The sequence below is a fragment of the Eulemur rufifrons genome, chromosome 28 (genome assembly GCF_041146395.1).
Source record: "Eulemur rufifrons isolate Redbay chromosome 28, OSU_ERuf_1, whole genome shotgun sequence".
Taxonomy (NCBI): Eukaryota; Metazoa; Chordata; class Mammalia; order Primates; family Lemuridae; genus Eulemur; species Eulemur rufifrons.
This window is the reverse complement of record NC_091010.1, coordinates 46094679-46117003: the sequence shown is the minus strand read 5'-3', so window position 1 is coordinate 46117003 and position 22325 is coordinate 46094679. Positions and strand designations below refer to the sequence as shown.

At 36.5% G+C, this 22325-nt stretch overlaps 1 protein-coding gene across 3 annotated transcripts in view; it reads left to right on the top strand.

Moving 5' to 3' along the window:
* HPSE2 (heparanase 2 (inactive)) overlaps positions 1–22325 on the top strand; it is a 526089-nt gene that overhangs the window by 308181 nt on the left and 195583 nt on the right. For 2 of the 3 annotated variants that reach the window (XM_069460602.1, XM_069460601.1), the window contains one exon: positions 10049–10220. In XM_069460602.1, coding sequence (XP_069316703.1) covers positions 10049–10220 — 172 coding nt within the window. Of the gene's footprint in view, positions 1–1946; positions 2121–10048; positions 10221–22325 lie in introns of all 3 variants that reach the window. The other variant, XM_069460600.1, reaches the window with a different exon arrangement.

Genomic DNA, 22325 nt, shown 5'->3' with positions numbered 1-22325 from the left:
TAAATTGCTTTTGTACCATTTGAATCAAAGTTATAAGTGTGCCCATCCCCCAGATAGTGTGCATTGTACCCCTTAAGTGTGAATTTATCCATCCCCTCCTCCCTCTCCGTCCCACTTGATTTCCAATGAATGTTATTTCCGTATGTGCACATAGACAACCATTCTTGAAAAGAAAAGGAGTAGTTAACTTTCTTTCTTGAAATTAATTCCATTTTTCCTTTTCATGAATTTAAAAAACTTAAAAGGCAAACATAATTGGTGTTTGTTAAATAACTGGTTTAAACCAAAATGGTATATAATTTTCTAAAGGTAGGGTTGTTAGGTTTAATTTATGAATTTAGTTTAATTAATGTTTTGAATATGAAAAATGTATTAACGATGTTGAAAGTAAAGTATCTAAAACTATATGTCAGAACAACATAAATAAAATTGTAGCCTAAGGCATAATTTTATATGACTTTGAAAAAATACCACTTTCTTACTAAGTGGCATATAGATAATTATAAAATCATTATACACATGTGCTGGTTTCATGATCACTTTAATAGGGCTATAAATACATTTAGTTTTCAACTGAAATGAGACAATTTGTGTCCTCATTCTTGATGCTTCTTAAAAAATGCTTTCTTACATGTGAGAAGGTTGAAATGACAGCTTCCCTATATCCCACGTCAAAAACTGATAATGGACTCCATCAAATGATGATGGTTCTAATTTAAAGGACTAGAATACCATAACAAAATTGCTAATAAGGGACTTTGGTCACACTGGATCATCTCTTACAGAATCCGTAGTGACCTCTTCTGTAACCTTAGTGTTCCACAGAACCCCATTTGAGAGACTCTGCTTTAGGTTTAATGAATACAAGGATAGTGTGAACCCCTGTACATAATTATCCACCTAAAAAACTTTTCAAAACTGTATACCACCTAAAATCATGTTATCCATACCTTGAGAAATGCTTCCTGAAAAGACAAAATCTGGATATGTTTAAGAGAGGAATAAGGGCATGCCAAATGAGGAGAATAATTAGAGCAAAGGTCAATGGGGCAGGGAGTTCTGTAATAAATAAAACTGACTGACACCTACAAAGAACTCATTGAGAGAAACAGAGACGACTAAAGTTGGGGGAAAGATTATGGGTGAGTTGCAGAGGCCTTGAACTAAGGAAGAAAAGTGTATTGAAAAGCCACTAAGATTTTGAGGAGTGAGTGAAACTGGATGGGAGTGATTGGGGGAAGATGAATTGGCAAGATGGGAAGAATCTAGAAGAATACAGGCAAGTACAGACATTGTAATAACTCATGTAAGTGGAAATGAGAGCCAGAAAAATAACAGTAGCAATAGAAATGAAGGATTGGGATAGGGGAGACCCATGATGCTAGAGTTGATGGTATATGGGATCAACCTGACAATGAACATATTTATAGTAATGGGTATAGTATTTCCATTGTCAGAAATATTAGAAATGTGGACTTCAGTAAAATTTTTTGGAAGTCCGGCTAGGCTGAGCTATTTTCCAAGACTCATTAGTGAGTCATCTTTCCTGGCCTGTACCCTGACACACTATTCCTATCATGTTTTGCAGGAAGATAGACCCAGCAGTGCCAGATCTGACTTTTCAAGAAAAGTTAGAAATCCAGCTACTTTGTGAAATCTTCCCATTTTTAAACATCAACAATTCAATATTTTGTTAACAAATAAAACATACCATGGACTAGACTTGGTTGCCAATTTGCAACCTCTGTCTGGAGTTCTGTGTGCTGCTTTCTAAAATCACCTTGAAATGTACCCCAGACCAAAAGGTAATAGTCCCTTTTAGAAGCCTGACTGTGTAATTCCTTATTAGTGGGAAGCTCATAGAAAGGCTTTTTGTAGCAGCTAATATTATCCTTTGGTTAGACTGTTGATTTGAAAGTTACAAGCCTTTCTCTGCTTCTTCCCAGCCAGGTCTCTAGACAAACTTTATAACTTTGCTGATTGTTCTGGACTCCACCTGATATTTGCTCTAAATGCACTGCGTCGTAATCCCAATAACTCCTGGAACAGTTCTAGTGCCCTGAGTCTGTTGAAGTACAGCGCCAGCAAAAAGTACAACATTTCTTGGGAACTGGGTAATGGTAAGTAAGGATGTTATTTCCTCTGAATTGACAAGATTAAGGGGAAAAAATAAGTTGGCTTGTAATATAGTCTCAGTTAGACCATCCCTAGTATACTGGCCCAGAAAACATTTGGGATGTTTGGCCACTGACTTGATCATCCAAATGGTAAAAGACCGAATAGTGAAGGACAATAGAATACACACTATTTGCATCTATAATTATCTCTAGTTACCTCATTCCAAATATGAGGGAAATGCCTTAAAAAGTGGGGAAAATATAGTGATTTATGACTAACTTATTGATATTACAACCTATTTGCACAGCCTGAGCTGCATTTTACAATGTGTCTTCTGTGGAACATTGATCCTACAAGATGATCCTTATAAAATAATAATTCAAAAGAGCTTTGCTGTAAGGTATATGAACCTCTTGAAGGTTCTCAGTGCACATTAGCATATAAAAGGCTCTGAGAAGTCTTGCTGCAAAGAAATGTTTAAAAATCTTGACTTTTTTTCTAATCCAGCACTTCTTAAATCATTTAACCATGGCTGGTTTCAGGGGTGTGCAACCTGTGTAGTCACATAGGGCCCCATGCTTAGAAGAGATCCATGCTTGGTTTAATGCTCGCTCTGCTATCACTGTCTTGAAATTCTTAATAATTTTTTAACAAGGGGACCCATACTTTCATTTTGCATGGGTCCCTGCAAAGTATGTAGCCAGTCCTATTTAATCATTGAAGAGAGAGTGTGTGTGTTTGTGTGTGTTTGTAGCATAAGTTATCATTCCTTCCATAGAACAATATTTCATGGAACATGTTTTGGAGAAATAGTTCCTAAATCATGTTATTTTCCCAATATATATTTATTTATGATATATATTTGTGTATTATATATGTTATTCTATAAATTTTATGACTCTGTAATATTGATTCAATCAAAATGTGTTATAGTTAAAATTATAAATAGAATAAATCTGAAAATTTTCTGATTCTCTAATTAAAAGACTTTTTGGTAAGCCTTAGAACAAAACAATTGAGTCTAACAAAACAAGAATTCCCTTAAAATTACTGATACAAGTTGATTCCAACATTTTTGTCCATGGCCTTGCATTTCTGTAGATAACTGGTATTTGTTTGGAGCACTATGTTTATGAGTGTGTTTGTGCACATGCACACACATGCTCACATATATATTTTTACATTCTGGAATTTGAAGGCTTCATAATAAAAGGGCAAGGGAGGCGAGTCTTATAGGAATAAAATGTCCTGTTTTCCTATTATTAGTCATTAACTGGAATGTACCTCCATTTTCTTAGCTCTTACTCTGCTTTTCTCTCTTCCTTATCTGCAGTGGGGGAAATTTGGGAAGAGTTAGGGACCAAATGGAGACCTGTTGAGTTGAACTGAAAATATTTTGACTGTAGGAGGTAGAACTGGGATAACCTGAGGTTTTTTTCATATTCCATACCAGTTTGGTGTCATACATTCCACAATAAAAGCAGGGATGATGTGATCAACTTTGAACCAGGCAAAATTATTGCATATTGGCAAAGTCCTTTAGTGATCCCTTCCACTCCTATCTTCTATTTCATGCTTTTTGATATTCTTTGATATTTTAGCTACTCATGACCACCCAACCTAACCTTTCTTTGCTTCAATATCAGACTCCAAATAGAGCAAGATATCTTCAAATAGGGAATTATACCTGCCATAAGGGCCCATTAGGTATAATGTTTAAAATGGGTATTAGACACTGAGGAGTTGTAAACTTCTGCTGAATTGGAGAATAAATGCTGTGCCAAAAGGCTTTTTTTGTTTGTTTTCCATGTAAAAATATTGTGCTGCCTAAATAAAATTGGTTTGTAAAAAACCTCAAGTAGTTATAGATAAATCCAAAGCAATTAAAACTTATCTACAAATGATTGATGGGAATAATTAGAAATGTAGAGTTTTCAGCATCTCTGAGTGTGGAAGCTTGTTAAACTAAATAAATCTTCAGTTGGCATAATTGGAGTGATTTGGTGGTAGGTGCAGGTGAGGGGAGAGAGTATATACATCTTTCTATGTACACTCATCTATTTCAGACAGCTGAGAGCTTGCCTCTCCCATCTACCTCCTCTCTCAAACTATGTTAAATAGTTCAGAGATGGAGCTAATTACATTAAAAGAGTGTTAGTCACCTTAGCCACACTGCACTTCGTACCCATTATCGTCCTTTTAAGTGCCTCTTCAGGGCGTAACAAAAACAAAGAATCATTTTGGGGGAGGAGAAAAGGCACTGTCATTGATGAGACAATAGGAATAGATAGGAGAATAACCAAATTCATGAATTTTAAAACTCTATAAAGTGGAAAGTATCCAGTAATGTTTTTGTGAGCATTTCTATAGTTGATTTTTTAATGTAGTCAGGAAGTCTAGGGTTAGTTAGGATTTTTCTCTTCCCTTTTCTTTTTAAAAATACATTTCTGTTTTTATGTAACTTTAATAAATAATTTATCTAACTCAACTTGCATTTTGGGGTTTAAAGAATATTTATTTTGCTGTTTCTTTCATTCATTTTGCAACTACCGATAGTTTTCTTGGGCTAGAATCACATTCCTTAAAATACCCAACGTATAGTATTCTTCTCACAACTATGCTATGATGTGTATTCAGCCCTTTACCCCTCAAAAATTATCTATGGTCATCTTCCTGGCCTAGTCTTGTTTTTCCAATCTTATATCCATTTTCTTCTTTGTAACCTATGTTTTTGGACAAAGGTAATAGTTTAATCATTATATCCATATTTAGGGAGGGGCAATAGAACTGGTTGGGCCTTTTATCACTCATTCTTCCATATACCCATACCCTGTTAACAAGTATTTTATCTCTAGAGCAAATGTAGTGTTGGAAAAACCAAAGTAGGCATTTCATTGGTTGTTCCTGCTAGAATGGCTAAACTTCAAGTGACTAACCTACTTTTTTGTCCCCTTCTCCTTTGAAATCAGTGAATTGTGTGGGCACAGACCACAAAAGCAAGATATACCCAATATCAAGAGGCAAAGATTGAGAAAGTTTAGAATGCCAAAGTCTATGAAAGAATGACTTTCTTGATACAAGATTTTAAATAATTATATCCTGTAGATATAAAATGTTTCCATAAATGTTCATAAATTGTAAATTCTGTAACTAATATAATAATTGTAATTTTTTGCATTTCTACCACTGGTAAATCTATAGTAAAAAAGAACTGGGGGCATATTGAAGCTGGGACTCAAATTCTGGAAGTGTATAAAAATTCTAGTCCAACTCTGCTCCAGGGAAAAACAGTGTCCTGTAGAGGGCTATACTTAACAACAAAAATTCCCTTAAGATAATGCAATACCTCTAATTGAATAACCACTGTGCTACATTATGAATTATAAATGTGCTTCCCAAACAGATTTTCCCATTTCTATAAGCAAGTAAAAGCTACTGTAATTAATTATTGAATCAATGTCATATATTCATGCCTATTCCTAACCTATATACAGTCACCCGTTATTCTCTTTTGAGAATTAGTTATATGACTCAGTTCCCTGGAGCCTGTCTACTGGGTGATTTGATAAAATCAAATTTCTGACCTTAGAAAGTTTAGCCCTTTAGAGATGATGATTCTGATGATTCAGACAGCCCAGCTGTATTCATTCATTTGCTCAATATTTATTAAGTTTTTAATCTGTGTTTGTGTGGATAAATGTATTATTTATTTATATACATCATGTACAATGTATAAATGTACATTTATACATTTTGATTGTGTATATTTGTGTGTGTATATATATATAACAGTTATAGCCTTGTGAAAGCCAAACATAGGATTGAACCACATTGCTAATTATTTATGAAGCTCAGAGCTTTAGAGAACTATATTTTCCGAGGATAGAGTTTTGATGGTTAGGGAAAAAAAAGGGACAAAAAAGGAGGAGAAGGGAAAAATGAGAAACCATATGGTTTCTTTGCCTGTTTACTTTTCTCATTTCTCTCTCCCTGTCTGCTTCTCACCTTCTTCACTTTCATCGTCTCAATTCTGTTCCCACACGTTCCCATCCATATACATACTCTCACAGTATTTAGTCACTCTTGCATTTAATATGTATGTGTTGAGCACCTGCAAAATATTATGCCAAGTGGAAGGTAGGAGTTGGAGGATATCCTTGAATTCTTTCTCTGCCCACTACTATATGGCTTGGTAGACCATACTGTGACTAAGAGTGAATATACAGAACAAAGAATTCTTAGTCTCCAGGAGTTTGTTATCGAAAGGTAAAGGCAGGATAAACTTAAAACTATGGAAATATTAAACCCTCATAATACTAGAACTGGAGGTATCCCTTATAGTTTGAAAGGAATAAAGAATGAATCAGGAAAGTTGTTAAGTTAACAAGTAATATAGAATAAAATTATAAATTAATGTACAATCATGTTGACAAATTAATAGCTTACATTTTTAAGCACTTAAGTTAATTACTCTTTGATTATTAAGAGAAGGTACTGATGTTTGAAATACATTTGTTCTTTGAGTGCAGTATCATAGTGGAGAACCACATTCTCTCACTAAAATTCTGGTTAGTGTCACAGTGAGATAATTAAGGAAAGCATTCGTGGGACAGTTGCTATTTGTGTGGAGGTTGGATGAATCATTGGTATGACCAAGGTCTTCATTTATTTTGTTCTCACTGATATGAGCCACAGTTGCAGTGCAGTGGACACTTTAAGGAACAAAAATAATTGCCATCACCTTCTAATCTCAAATACTCCCCTCTGTTTGCTCAGAACAGGATACTCAGAAAGTACTCTGTTTGCTCGGAAAGAGCACATCTAACTGAAATGATCAAGTAGAACTTTTGCCTGCTACTTCTAACTATCCTAAAGCCTTCTAATAACCTGGAAAATCTATTGTCCTGATTTACCTTGTTGACATACCATTGAGTTCTCTAGCCATATGAAATTGGCAAGAGACAGAAAATCTGATTTGGTCATTTTTTGATACCAGCACTGACAGTTCACAGAATGTAAGGCCAACTTCTTATCTCATTTAAAAGACCCTGAGCCATGATTCTGACTATATGACATCCTGGAAAATGCAAAACCATATATAGAGAGTAAACAGATCACTTGCTGCCAGGAGTTCTACGGGGAGGGGGGGAAGAATGAATAGGTGGAGCACATGGAATTTTAGGGTGGTGAACTTATGTGTATGATATTGTAATGGTGGATACATGACATTATGCACCTTTCAAAACCCATACAATTGTACAACACAAAGAGTAAACCCTAATGTAAAATATGGACTTTAGTTAATAATAATGTATTATTATATTAGTTACTAGTTTTTCAGTTGTAACAAATGCACCACATCAAGACAAATGGTGTGTGTGTGAAGTGGGGAGACAAGTTGTATGGGAACTCTCTGTACTGTCTGCTCAATTTTCTATAAATGTAAAATTGCTCTAAAATATAAAAATAAATGGAGTCTATTAATTAAGGAAAAAAAGACTGAGCCATGATGACCTAGTTCTTAGAAGTATGAATTGTAAGGTTTTTGGATGGTTGGCACCAGAGAAAGAAAGATGAGCAGAGTTGAAAGGGTTAAGTAAAGAGGTTTTATTGGAGTGTTCTAGGGTGAGGGTAACCGATCCCAAGGGAGAGACCTGGGTGAGGTTCCTGGGCCCTGGGAGAAAGTGGAGCGCTCCAGGGACTCGGGAAGTTGCAGTCCTCTGGGACTGAGGCAAGGGTATTTATATGCGGTGAGGGGCATAAGTGGAGGGGGGCTTGCTTTTTAGGTGTTTGTTTAAGTGGATTATTAAGTTCTCAGTAAGCAGGATGTCTCTGGGGCTGCAACAGGATGTCTCTGGGGTTGGGCAGACAGCGGGGGCTGGATATGCTGCCAGTCACAGGATGTGGCTGGGCCAGGTTCTTGTGGAGCTGACTCACTGCTTAGGGGAGAGGGGTTTGTAGCAGGGGAGGGGGCTACACGCACCCCCCCACCAACCTTACATGAGTATCATGTGTTATGTTGTTTCACCCATATTAAGGACAACACAAGAAGCAATTAAAAGAACATTTTTGGTAAAAGGGTCTGCATAGACCTATCTCCAAGGAAGATACACAAATACAAATGACCAGTAAGCATATGAAAAGATGCTCAACTCAACGTCATCAGCCATCATGGAAAAGCAAATCAAAACAAAACCAAAAAAACTACAATTAAATACCACTTCACTCTTACTTAGGATGGCCAAATTTAAAAAATGAAAAAAAAAAAAATAACAAATATTGGTAAGGATGTGGAGAAATTAGAATGCTAACACACTGCTGGTGGAAATGTCAAATGGTATAATCACTTTGGAAAGCAGTCTGGCACTTTCCCAAAAAGTTAAACATAAAGTTATCGTTACTAAGTAACTCAGAAATTCAACTCCTAGGCATATGTCCAAGAGAAATTAAAATATTTGTCCACACAAAAACTTGCTCATGAATGTTAATAAAGTGGAAACAACCTAAATATCCATCAATTGATGAATGGATAAATAAAATGTGGCATATCCATGCACTGCAATATTATTTGGCTACAAAATGTAATGAAGTACTGACACATTCTACACCATGGGTGAACCTTGAAAAGATTATGCTAAATGAAAGCCAGACACAAAAGACCACACATTGTATGATTCTCCATCTATTAAACCCCCAGAATAGACAAATCTATAGCTACAGAAAGTGACTGCTTAGGGCTGGGGAGCCTTATGAGGGATGAGGAGTGACTGCTAACAGGCATGGGGTTTCTTTCTGGGATGATTAAAATGTTCTAAAATTTGTTATGGTGATGGTTGCGCAACTGGGTGAATATACTAAAAACCATTGAACTATATATACTAAATTAGTGGATTGTTTGGTATGTGAATGATATCTCAGTAAAGCTGTTACCAAAAAAAAGAATATTATATATTTATCTTTTTATTTTAAAAGGCATAACAATGCTTATTTGCTGCCACTAGCTGCTGATTGATGACAAAAGTCTTAGGGTTACTTCCTTAAGAGGTTTATATTTGGAATTATCAACAATATTGTCATCCTACATTTGCATAGTATTTAGTTTATGTAGCATTTCCAAATGGACTCTTTTATTTGGACCTCAAAATGCTAAATAAAATGCCTGATGAAGTAAGTATTGTATAGATGAGAAAGCATACTCAGAGAGGTGAAGTGAATTGCTAAAGGCAGTAGTAAATGCTAAATGTATGTCAGGAACTTGGGAATTCTAACAGAAAGCAAGGTACTTTTTTTACTACCCTATAGTTTGTTTTTTAAATGGTATTTTAAAACAATAGAAATTTATTCTCTCAAGGTTCAGGAGGCCAGAATTCTGAAGTCAGAGCATCAGCAGGATTGGTTTCTTCTGAAGGCTCTGAGGTAGAATCTATCCCATGCCTCTCTCTTAGCTTCTGGTGGCTGCCAGCAAGCATAGCAGCATCTCTCCAACCTTTGTCTCCATTGTCACATCATTGGATTTAGGTCCCACCCAATTCCAGTATGACCTTATCTTAACTAAACTAATTACACCTTCAAAGATCCCACTTCCAAATGAGATCACATTCTGAGATTCTGGAAGACATAAATTTGGAAGCAGGGATACTATTCAGTCCAGGACACCGTTCATTATGAAGTATCACCTGAAAATCATTATGGTCTCTGTTGTGTATTAGGTGATCTTTTGTGAAGATTACTTTGAAAACCAATGGCATAGCAAGATGGCACTGGTAGCTTTTTGTTTGAGTGGTTTCTCAAGTTAAGATAATTCACACCCTCTTTTTTGGTTATTTTATTCATACTGTTAAGAAAAAGGCAGATCTTTTTCTGTGGCCAGGAATGGGTTGGCAGAGACTCACCCTCTCAACTCTGACGTACATGTCTGCTTTTAATCTAGAGCCAAATAACTATCGGACCATGCATGGCCGGGCAGTAAATGGCAGCCAGTTGGGAAAGGATTACATCCAGCTGAAGAGCCTCTTGCAGCCCATCCGGATTTACTCCAGAGCCAGCTTGTATGGCCCTAATATTGGGCGGCCCCGGAAGAACGTCATTGCCCTCCTAGATGGGTAGGTCAGATTATTTAGCTGTTCTTATGACGTTGTTAATTAAATGTAATGAATTAATGTATTTGTATTTTTCTTGGTTATTTATGGTCTTACAAAGAAAGGAAGGACTTTTTCCATAGTGGCATTCCCCACTCTAAATCAGAGATTCCCCTTGAAACAGTGGAAGAACTTATCTCTCCATGCCTTCCATGGTCAGCAGAGAGTGATGAGATATCACAATCTCTAGAATGGGTTGGAAGGGATGCATTGTTGAAAAAACACATTAATATTAGTACTTTATAGCATCATTTTAAAAAAGTTTTAAAAAAGCGAAAAATTACTCACTCTATTCCAGTGACCTCTTACAGAGAGTGAAACTTTACAAAATCTTGGCCAGCAGATTTGGATTAGAAACCAATAAAAAGGAACAAACTGTGGATACTTGCAACAGTCTGGATGAATCTCCAGAAAATTATAGTGAATGAGAAAAACCAATACAGTTACATACTGTATGATTCCATCTATATAGCATTTGTGAAATGACAAAATTATAGAAATGGAGAACAGATTATTGGTTGCCTGAGGTTAAAGAGGTGGTGGGGGAGGGCAATGAATATGGTTAGAAAGGGCTACAGCAGGGATCCTGGAGGGGATGACACTTTTCAGTATCTTGACTGTGGTGTCAGATACATGAACCTACACAGGGCATAAAATTGTAAAGAACTAAACACACATATGAGTATAAGTAAAACTGGGGAATCTGAATAATATTGGTGGATTATATCAATGCCAATATTCTGGCTGTGATATTATGGTTTTCTAAAATGTTACCATTGGGGGAATCTGAGCAAAATTTATGAGGATTTCTCTTTGTTTTTCCAACTGCATGTGAATCTGCAATTATCTTAATAAAAATTTTAATTAAAAAAAAAGAAAAAGGGCCAGGCGTGGTGGCTCATGCCTATAATCCTAGCACTCTGGGAAACTGAGGTGGAAGGATTGCTCAGGAGTTTGAGACCAGCCTGAGCAACAGCGAGACCTCATCTCTACTAAAAATGGAAAAATTAGCTGGGCATGGTGGTACGTGTCTGTAGTCCCAGCTACTCAGAAGGCTGAGGCAGGAGGATCGCTTAAGCCCAGGAGTTTGAGGTTGCAGTAAACTAGGATGATGCCACTGCACTCTCCCCTAGGCAACAGAGATTCTGTCTCAAAAAAAAAAAAAAAAAAAAAAATAGGAGTCATGTTACAAAGGGGCTTATAGGCATAAAAATGGGTTGGAATTTCTTCTAAGTACATTTGGGAAGATATTGAATGTTTTTAAGATGGAGGAAAATGATTAATTATATAAAAAGTATGTTATGTCTACTCTGTGGAAAATGGATCAGAAAGGAAGCAGGGAAGTCAGTGAGAAGGCTGCTGCAGTAGTGCAGAGAAAGAATGAGGGGGACCAGGAATAGGATGGTGGCAGTGGAATATATTGCTGGAGGTAGGATTCACAGGACATGATAATACGTTGGATAAGTGTATGATAATGTGACATAGGGTTGTGTAAGTAATTGGGTAGATGGTGGTGTTATAACGAAGATGGGAAGACTGGGGAATAACTGGTTCTGGGAAGAAAATCATGACTTTGGTTTTCATGTTATGTTTATTATGATTGAATCTAAATAGAAATGTCAAGTATATCATTGAATACAAATGAAGTGATCAAGGCCTCTACTAGAGATATTAATTTGGGGAGTCATTAGCATGAAAATGGAATTTAAAGCCATAGGAATAGAGGAGATCATTTAAAGAGAGTGTAAAAAAGGAGACAGAGGCTTAGGAGAGAGCCCTGAGGAACTTGCACATTTAGAGGTACAAGGAAAGAGAAATGGCCTCAGAAGTGAGAGGAAAGGAGAAAATGCTGTGCACACAAACCAGGAAAAGAGAGTTTTGAGTTAGGAGGGAGTGCTGCTCACAGGTCAGGAGGTCAAGTAACAGGAAAGTGCCTTTGGATTTGACAATATGTAAGTTGTTGGTAACCTTGAGAAACAGTTCAGGAGAATGGTGGGAACAGAAGTTGGATTGGTATAGTTAAATGAGTGAATGGGGTGTGAGAAATTGGAAATAATACGGACAACAATTCTTAGGAGAATTTTGTACTGTGAAGACAGACAGAAAAACGAAGGGAGTTGTATGGTCAAGGATGGCATTTTTCCCTTTTGATTTGGTAGATAGTAGAATAGGTTTGTAGGTGTTGAGATATATCCATGAGAGGAGAAGCGATAGATAATACAAGAGAAGGAGGATATAGCCAACACGAGAAGTCCTTTAAGGTTAGAAGAAATGGAATCCAGAGGGATTAACCTTCATTATATGGAGGGATAATTCCTCCACCGTCAGAAATAAGTATTTCTCTATGTAAGAGATAAAAAAAGTCCTACTTAGGAGAAGTCTCTACCCTGTTCATTAAGTGTAGTCAGGGCATCCCGGTTTGTGCACATGGTGTAAAAGTGAACGCATAGATACTAGTTTGTTATGAATAAGTCAAGACTCTTAGATACAGTAATAAGCAACAGATGAAAGAAATGAGCATGTCACTGGGGTATTATGGTGGCAAATGGTGGGCTCCACTTCCTCCACATCCAAAAATAAAAATAGGACTCAAGAGACTAGAGAAAATCACTTAAGGCTAGGAAAGATACTGATGAACATTTTTTTTCTTTTATGTGCCAGAAAGAAAAAAATGGAGATTTATAATATTTTTCTTAATGTATATGTACTAAATATAAGTGAAATATAACTAGAAACACATAAACATCCCCAGCAACTTGAACTAACAATAACAAAAATGTCAGTGCTCTAAATTACCAGCTCTGTAGTCCTTTCTAATCCTCTTGGTTATACAGATATAATTTTACATAGTTGTGATCATTGTATATGCATCATTTTGAGTTCTGCATTTTTTACTCATTGCTTCATATGACCCTTTCCTTATTTCTACATAGTTCTCATATTCATCATTCTTAATAGCAATAAAATATTCCATTGCATTAATGTACCAAAGTCTGCCTAAGCTTTCCCTCGCTGTTGGGCATTTGGGCTGTTTCCAGTTTTTGCCTGTAATATACAGCACAGCTATAAACATCTTTATACAAATAGGTTTTTTATTTCTTTTGAATTACATCCTTGGGCTATATTCCAAAAAGTTGGGTTTCTACGTCAAAGTATATGATAATTTTTATGGCTCTTATATTTGTTGCCAAATTTCTTTTCAGAACAATTTCTCACCAGGTTGTAGGATAGCAATGTGTTAGTGTGTCTTTTCCCTCAATATCCTACAGCAATGAGTATTGTCATTTTTTATTAATTTACTCTAGTTTAATTAATGCAAGGTCATGCTGCATGGTTGTTTAAACTTAAATTTTGTTAACTATAAAAAAGCTGAGCATTTTCAAAATCCGTATGTTGTCTTATATCCTCTTATCCCAAGTTTTGTTAGTAACGTAATAACCATTTTGCCTGAGGCCCAGACCAGAGGCCATTTTAAATTCAGTCCTCTTCTATGTCCACATACTCAATTAGTTATTAAATAATGTAATTTCTGACTTCTTAGTATCACTCATATCCCATCTTCTTTTCATTTTATTTTAAAGTTTATCATTTTTCCTTCTAATTGATTTCTCTGTATCCAGTCTCAGACATTAACAATTTTTCTGTATAGATTTCTGAGTAGTTGTTTTTAGACTTATTAAGTTTATTTCATGTCATTGTGGTCACTTTTACAGCTATTTAGACTTATTTTCAGTCATGGTACTCTTCACAGAATTCATTAACAAACTAGTATTTTACATCCAATGGTTTTAGTAGCATGGCAAAATAGAAAAGAAGCCCATGAGCTGTTGCTTGTATGTAGAAACTGAGTCTGATTATTTAGGTAGATGTCTAGAACATTATTGCTTTATTAGTCCTATTTTAAAACAATAATAAATGATTCCTAGGAAACCCACCCTGTCAGGTGTTCTTCATTCTGCGACTGTTCTGGGTTCACTCACAATATACCTGACTTGTGGGTGCCCAATAAACCACCCACCTATGTACTCTGCTGCTCTGGCAGTTCTGAGGGCTGGCCAAGGCAGAACAATGCCCGTCTGTGTATATAAACATTTTCTACAGCTTTCCGTTTTCCTCCCTGATCTTGCAGCTGATGTGGGCTGCATTCACGCATGGATCTCTATGTGACACTTACAGTAGACCTAAACAACAGGGTTCACTGAATGAGGACTAATGCGCCTATAAAACGGAGTAATTTTCTTTAAAAAATGCAACATCTGGTTACTCTTGCTTGAAATACAAACCCTGTCAGATGCACTCCTGGCCTTTAAGTTCTGTACCTGCCTAAATTTGCAGCTAATTAAATAGCTATGCTCCCTTGTACAACCTGCCTTCTAGCTACATCAAAGTACAGTATATGTAAATTTTGGAAGATGACTTACTCTTTTTTTACCTTTGCACCTTTTTATTTTGTGTCATTTTGTTTGGAATACCACCCTCTCCTCTTGTTTTTCTTTTTTCCCTAGATCTTCTCTGATATCTTCAGTATGGATTTCTTATGGCCTCCTCTGCCTTTGCATAGCATTTTGTTTATTTTACTGCTGTAGCACTTATCAAATTAATGATAACATTTGTTTACATATTTGCCTTCCCTGATAGACTATAGACTAGGATCAGGACCCCATCTGATTTATTCATTCTGTGTCTTCAGAACCTAGGAATACAATAAGCGTCTTACAAATGCATATTGAATGAGTAGTATCTGTCTTATTAAATAACTGACTCTAGGGTCATCTGACATGAAAACACTTTACATAATTGTGATTGTCAAGTATTGTAAAGCTTTGTATAAATAATTATTTGATAAATTATGGTGATTTTTATAAATCATAATGATTAGTTTTATAGAACCAAACCAACTTTTGAGCTTTAAAAAATTTTTATTGATATGTAATAATTGTACATATTTATGGAATACATGTGATATTTTGATACATGCATACAATATGTAATGATCAAATTGGGATAATTAGGATATTCATCATCTCAAACATTTATCATTTCTTTGTGTTGGGAACATTCCAAATTTTCTCTTCCAGCTATTTTGAAATATACAATAAATTATTGTTAACTATTGTCACCCTGCTGTGCTATCAAACACTAGAACTTATTCCTTCTAACTGTATTTTAGTACCCATTAACCAACTTCTCTTCATCACCCCTCCCCCAAATCCTCCCCAACCTCTGGTAACAACCACTGTACTCTCTACCTCCATGAGATCCATGTTTTTAGCTCCCATATATGAATGACAACATGTGTTATTTGTCTTTCTATGCCTGGCTTATTTCACTTGACATAATATCTCTAGTTCCATCTATGTTGCTGGAAATGACAGAATGTCATTCCTTTTTATGGCTGAATAGTAGTCCATGTGTATATATGCCACATTTTCTTTATCCATTCATGTATTCATGGACAGTTAAGTTGCTTCCATATCTTGGCTACTGTGAATAGTGCTGCAATAAACATGGGAGTGCAGATATCTTTTTTATATACTGATTTCCTTTCTGTTGGATATATATCTAGCAGTGGGATTGCTGGATAAGCTTTTTTCTTAGGTAGTTACAGGACTAAACAGGGCTCTCTCCCAAATATAAAATCTGTTAGGACATAGATAGAATCTTCATGTTTGTGTTGTCAAGAACTGGCATATTGTCTGGAAAATGGAAGTACTTGTTTCATTGTTTTCATGCCCTCATTTGGCAACTGGCTATTCCCAATCATTGATTTTTATCTAAAGGCATGAACATCTGGGCATGGTGGCTGATGCTTGTAATGCCAGCATTTTGGGAGGCTGAGGCAGGAGGATTACTTGAGGCCAAGAGTTCAAGACCAGCCTGGGCATCATAGCAAGACTCTGTCTCTACAAAAAAGTAGGAAAATTAGCCAGGCATGGTGGCATGCACCTGTAGTCCCAGCTACTTGGGTGGCTGAGGCAGGGGGATCACATGAGCCCAGGAATTTGAGGTTGTAGTGAGCCATGATGACACCACTGCCCTATATCCTAGGCAACAGAGCGAGACCTTGTCTTAAAAAAAAAAAAAAAAGGAAATTGAGCCTAAAGATGTGACTGAATTGCTGCAATCTTCTGATAAAACTTGACCAATGAGAAGTTGTTTCTTATAATGAGCAAAGAAAGTAGTTTCTTGAGATAGAAACTACTTCCGGTGAAGATGCTGTGAACATTGTTGAAATGACAACAAACAGTTTCGAATATTGCATAAACTTATTTGGTTAAGCAGTGGCAGGGTTTGAGAGGATTGACTCTAATTTTGAAAGAAGTTCTACTGTGGGTAAAATTCTATCAAACAGCATCACATGCTACAGAGAAATCTTTCGTGAAAAGAAGAGTCAGTTGATGCAACCTTCACTGTTATTTTAATAAACTGCCATAGCCACTCCAGCCTTCAGCAACCATCAGCCTGATTAGTCAGCAGCCATCAATATTGAGGCAAGACCCTCCATCAGCAAAGTGATTATGACTTGCTAAAGGCTCAGATGATTGTTAGCAGTTTTTTTAGTAAGAAAGTATTTTCAAGTTAAGGTATGTACATTGTTCTTTTAGACATATGGCTATTGCACAATTAATAGACTACAGTATAGTATAAACATAACTTTTATATATACTGATAAACCAAAAAATTATGGAACTTGCTTTATTGCAATATTTGCTTTATTGTGATGGACTGGAACTGAACCCACAATATCTCTAAGGTATGCCTGTGTATAGCCACCTATCACAAGACAGAAGAAAGAAACCATTAGCATGAAGGAGAAAAACCAAGATAAATAAATTAAACAATTTACCCAAGAAGAGCTATCGTTCAAGACCAGTTCTTTAACAATAAAAATCTATAATTAATATCCTTATAGGGATATAGAAAAATTTTATACTTATATTTATAAAAGTATGTTTATAAATTATATTTGTAAAAATATAATTCTATTAAAAAGGTATAATCAGAACAAAAAGATATTTTGAAACTAAACATATACTTGTTGAAATTAAGTCTAATAAAGTTTAGGCAATGATTTCTTAGATACAACACTAAAGACGTAAGTGATAAAACAACACCATCAAGAATGTGAACAGTGTTTCTAAAAAAAAAAAAAACTATAGTATTTTAAAAACTAGTATTTTACTCTTGGTTAGAATGACTTATAGCAGCACTTTCTTAAATGTGCTCTGGAGAATATCACTTCTGCAGGATATTAACATTATGTGGAAGGAAAAAACATTAAAGGTTCCATGATCAAGTAAGTTTGAGAACTACTGGGATCCACACACTTACTGAAACACTTCCCAGCACCTTTAATACATTAGTTTACATTCTGAATCTCCAAGAAAGGGATTTAGCATGCAGAAATATCTGAATTTATTTGACCACAGAGTCTTATTTTCAGAGACCTTCTTGAGGGACTAGTGTTCCACTAACACATTTGGAGCACATTGACTTAGAATATGAGCTCTGGTTCAGGTGAGAGATGGCAGTAGAGCAAGCACTAAAAAAACAATTACAAGTTGGAGAACCCAGAGAACCTGCACTGCTTCAAGAGCCTCATTTCTGGTCTGCATGCTTTCATTCTTGTCTTCCTCTAATGTATTCACCACTCAGTTGCCAGAAAAGTCTTTACAAACATAATTCATATGATGCCAGTCACTTGCTGAAGACTCTTTAATGACTTTTCATGGCTCTTAGAATAAAACTGAATCTCTTCACTATGGCCCACAGGGCTCTCTGATGAATGATCTGGCCTCTATCCAGCTCTTCATTTTTATCTTCTACCACATTTCCTTTTTCTAACTTCATTAAGGCCTCACTGGCCTGATGCATGCTAAACTTCTACCTTGAGTGTTCTCTTCTCTTGCCACATGGCTGGTTTTTTCTCATCCATTAGAGCACTTCCTTGAATAACATAGCTAAGTAATTCTCTATCTACACACCCTGATAGTTCTCTTTACAGCATTTATTAACATTTCAAACTGTATATTTATTGTTTGTTTACTTGTTGGTTATATATGATAAATTCCATGAGGGGAGAAAGTATGTCTGTTGTGTATAATACAGACAGTACGGGCATAAAGCCTGGTACCTAGTAGGTGCTCAAATTTGTTGAATGAAGGAAGGAAGGAATGGAAGTTATCCCAACATTCTACAGAGTTGCTAGTGGAATATTCTAACCTGTACCTCTGTTCGAAACAGAAAGCTCGACAGAGCTTTCTTCTCCCATGGTGGCCTAGAGAGCTATGGAAAGCATTCAAATTTGAGCAAAGGAGAAAGAAGCAGAACAAAACTAGAAAGTAAGCAATGGTCTTTGCCATCACAGCAGACCGTATGACACATGCTGAATGTTCAATACGAACCAGGAATAGAAAAATTACCTTTTTATATCCAGAATTTCTATCTTTGGTTATGTCTAATTACCAATACTTCTATTAAGTGCCTAATGCTGATTTGTGGACTTTACATTTTACTAAAAGCATGGGTAGCTATGAAGGCTATATGGATGGGTAAGGATTGAAATTTCACTGTATTCCTATGCGCAGGCTTTCATTATGACATCTGTGGGCCCAAGGCACTTTGGACTTCATGAGTCCCTTCCTCCTTAAAGCCATATTAAAAATTATATTTTACAACTCCATTGGTATGAGGACAAATATATTAAAACATTCTTTTCAACTTAAAACTTTATTTTTTCTTCTGATTTAACCTTGGTCCATAAAAGTATTGTAGGTCCAAGGCACTGTTTCTGCTATGCCTAATGGAGAAGTCAGTCCTGCCTATATACATGTCAAGAAGAGAATGCAAATAGAGACAAAGGGTAATTTTGGATATTTATTTGCTATCACATCCACTGTGAACATCAGTCTCCTCATAGGGGTATAATAATAAATTATTTTTGAGGTCTCTTTCAGCTCTAACCTTCTTGCATTCTAACACACTTAGTTTAGCACAAAATAAAAGACTTCCCAATTTATTTCCTAATATATAACAGTAGCCTTCTATTTTCTCTAATAGTGAGTCAATATAGCAGGATGGTAAAGAACATGCACTTTGGAACCAGATGAGACCTGGATTATCTACTAGCTGAGTCATCTTGAGGAATTGTTTAACCTCTCTAAAATATCAGTCCTCTTATCTGTAAAATGGGACTAATAAGGTTACCTATTTCTTGGGTTTGTTGTGAAGATAAATGAGATAATGAATTTAAAGTGCTTAGTACAGTTCCTGGCATATGTTGACACCTAAATACATGTTAGCCACAACAGTCAAGAAGAACAGATATGTTTCAAAGATGAAAAGGCAGTTTTAGTCTAATAGCTTTTTTGCACATGACTCAATGTAGCTTTCTAAGCAGTTCAGAGAATTGCATGAGGAAGGGAACTAGCAAGATTTAGCTACAATAACATGTCAGTATAATGAGGGTAACCACAGCTCTACTTCCCTCCTGTGAACTTGCTTATGTCACATTCTTGTTCGGAGTGGGAAGATGCACAGCTGGGGACAATTTGGTACACAGAGTAATTATCACAATGTTATTCCTAATAATTGGTCTGTTTTATTTCAACTGTGAAAGAGTTATATGACTTGACCAAACTGCAGGAGGAGAAAAGAGTACAATATATTACTCTTAGTTTATAAGAAGAGAATTCCATCCTCTGCCTCTAGAGAGACCAAGCTGTTCAGGGCTCATTAACAGGGAAGCACTGGCTACTGCGAAGTTCTGCTCCCTAGCTGAGAATCGTGTTAACAACCAGTTACTTCTAAACTGGCTTTCTTTTACTTTTACTTTTTTCTTGGAAAAGACTTCTTTCCTGATTGGAGCAGCAGACTAATTCTTTACCCAAACTCAAGCTTATGAGTTCTTGTCATTGTGATGAAGGATATTTCTCTATGCCTCTAACGTCAGAAAAATCAATCTAGGATAGGAGTTAGAAAGAACATTGGAGATAGAGGCTGGAGTCGTAGAACACAGATTTAGATTTGACACTTTATAAGTCAAATGGTCTTGGGAAATATTCTTCTTCACTTTCTTCTTTTCCATTTTTTTCCTCTCTTGCCTCTTCTTTCCCTTACAACCCTACTTTTTCCTCCAAGAATGCTCTACTCTTACAGGTGCTGCTAAGATCACAATTTGTCAAAAGTTTGGTTTATTGTCCTCCTGTATTAGAAGTACCTGGAGGGGTTGTTAAAAATGCAGCATGATTCTTAGGCTCCAGCTCAGACCTCCCGAGCCAGATATGGAGGGATGGGACCTATATATTGGCACTTTGAGTAAAGACCTCAAGGAATTATTTACACACCGAAGTATGAGAATCATTACCCTGTAATATAGGCAGAGCAAGTTTTGTTATCTTTATTTTACAGATCAAGGAATGGAGGTGCACAAATATTAAATGATTTACCAAGCTCAAAAGCCAGAACCAGGAAGAGGAAACTCACATTTATTGAGCGCCAACAGCGTGCCAGGCACTACCTGTGTTCTTACATGTATGTTTTTTTGTTAATCTTCACAGCATGTTTGGGAAGTAGGTGCTATTCTCTCCATATGACATGGTTCAGGGAGATTAAACAACTTATCCAAGGTCACATGGCTAATGAGCTGTGTATCCAGATCTCAAATTCAGATATCTGACTCCAGGCCCATCCTCTTTCTACTTCTGGTGCTGTTTTCCTGAATCCTCATCTTTCAACTAAGCTAAATGGTCTAACACAAAAAACAAAATATAATCCTTCTCCACCTCAGTTCCACAGTATTCACTCTCATAGAGTCAGCTTCATACCGGGACTTGAGCTTTTGGAAAGTTTACTTTTCTGTGTGAAATTCATAATGACATCCTGATGCATTTTTCCTGCTTTACACCAGGCTCCACAGCCAGGTCAAATCATATTCAGGTTAGTTATAGCCTTCTTTGCTTGAATCCAAGTCTTTACAACTTCCTCAGCAGCATTTTGGACTGTCAAGACATGTCTATCATGGTCTTCCCCTAGCCAGCACGTTCCAGCTCCAGCCAGAGCCTTCCAGACCTCTTTCAACATCTTCTCTCAGCATCCCCCATTCCCCTCCCTTTCTCTTCGTTCCAATCAAGCAAATCTATTTGATCTGCTTATATGTGTTTTCTCTCACATCTGCCTCTGGCTTCTTGCAGACATTGTCCTATATCCTCCTTTTTCCCAACCCTGCATTAGCAGCAAATAGGCTTCATCTTGGGGGCCAGTTCCAGGTAATAGTGCCTGGCACCCTGTCTCAAGAAGGACTCTTAGGCCAATCCTGAGATAAGTGAGGGAATACTGACATGTACTGCCAATGTCTACCATAGGCTCAGGAAAAGGGAACAGCACCACACACAGCACAAATTTGCCATCTCTGCATGATTATAACAAGGGCTTTAGAGCCAGAATTCAGTTTGAATCCCAGCTCTGCAACTTATTACCTGAGTGATCTTGAGCACAGTTTCTTTATAAAATGAAACTGATAATACCAACCTTACAGGATTGTAAAATGTGTAAACTGCTTATCAAGTGCCTGTCAATCAGCAAATGGTGGTTATTTTTTTTTCTTTCTCCGTTTACGACTCTCCTTAAATTTAACATCCTGGAAGTAACTTTTAACAATAAGAGAGACTGGACAAAAAGTCTCACGTATCTCAAATCCTATATATTAAAGGCTTTATAATCTATAGGGAAATGTAAGCTCAAAGGGAAGCCTAAATAGAGGTCTGTACTAGCCATTAAAGTCAACAAACATATAGTTATGCTATTTATCAGTCTACTGCCAATGTGTTATTATACATAAATAGAGGTGAGGAGAGGAGAGAAGAGAGGATTGAAGGGGAGGGAGGCAGGGGGAGAGAGAAAGAGAGAGATGTCAATATTTCAGTAGTTCTATGTAGCACCCAGTATAGCTCAACATATAATTAGCCATGAAATTAGCTTATATGGCTTTGGTCCAGACCCATATAAGTGGCTTTGGACCAAATGAAAGATGCCCCTAAATTTGTTGTTTATATCTAGAGTTCAGCCTGG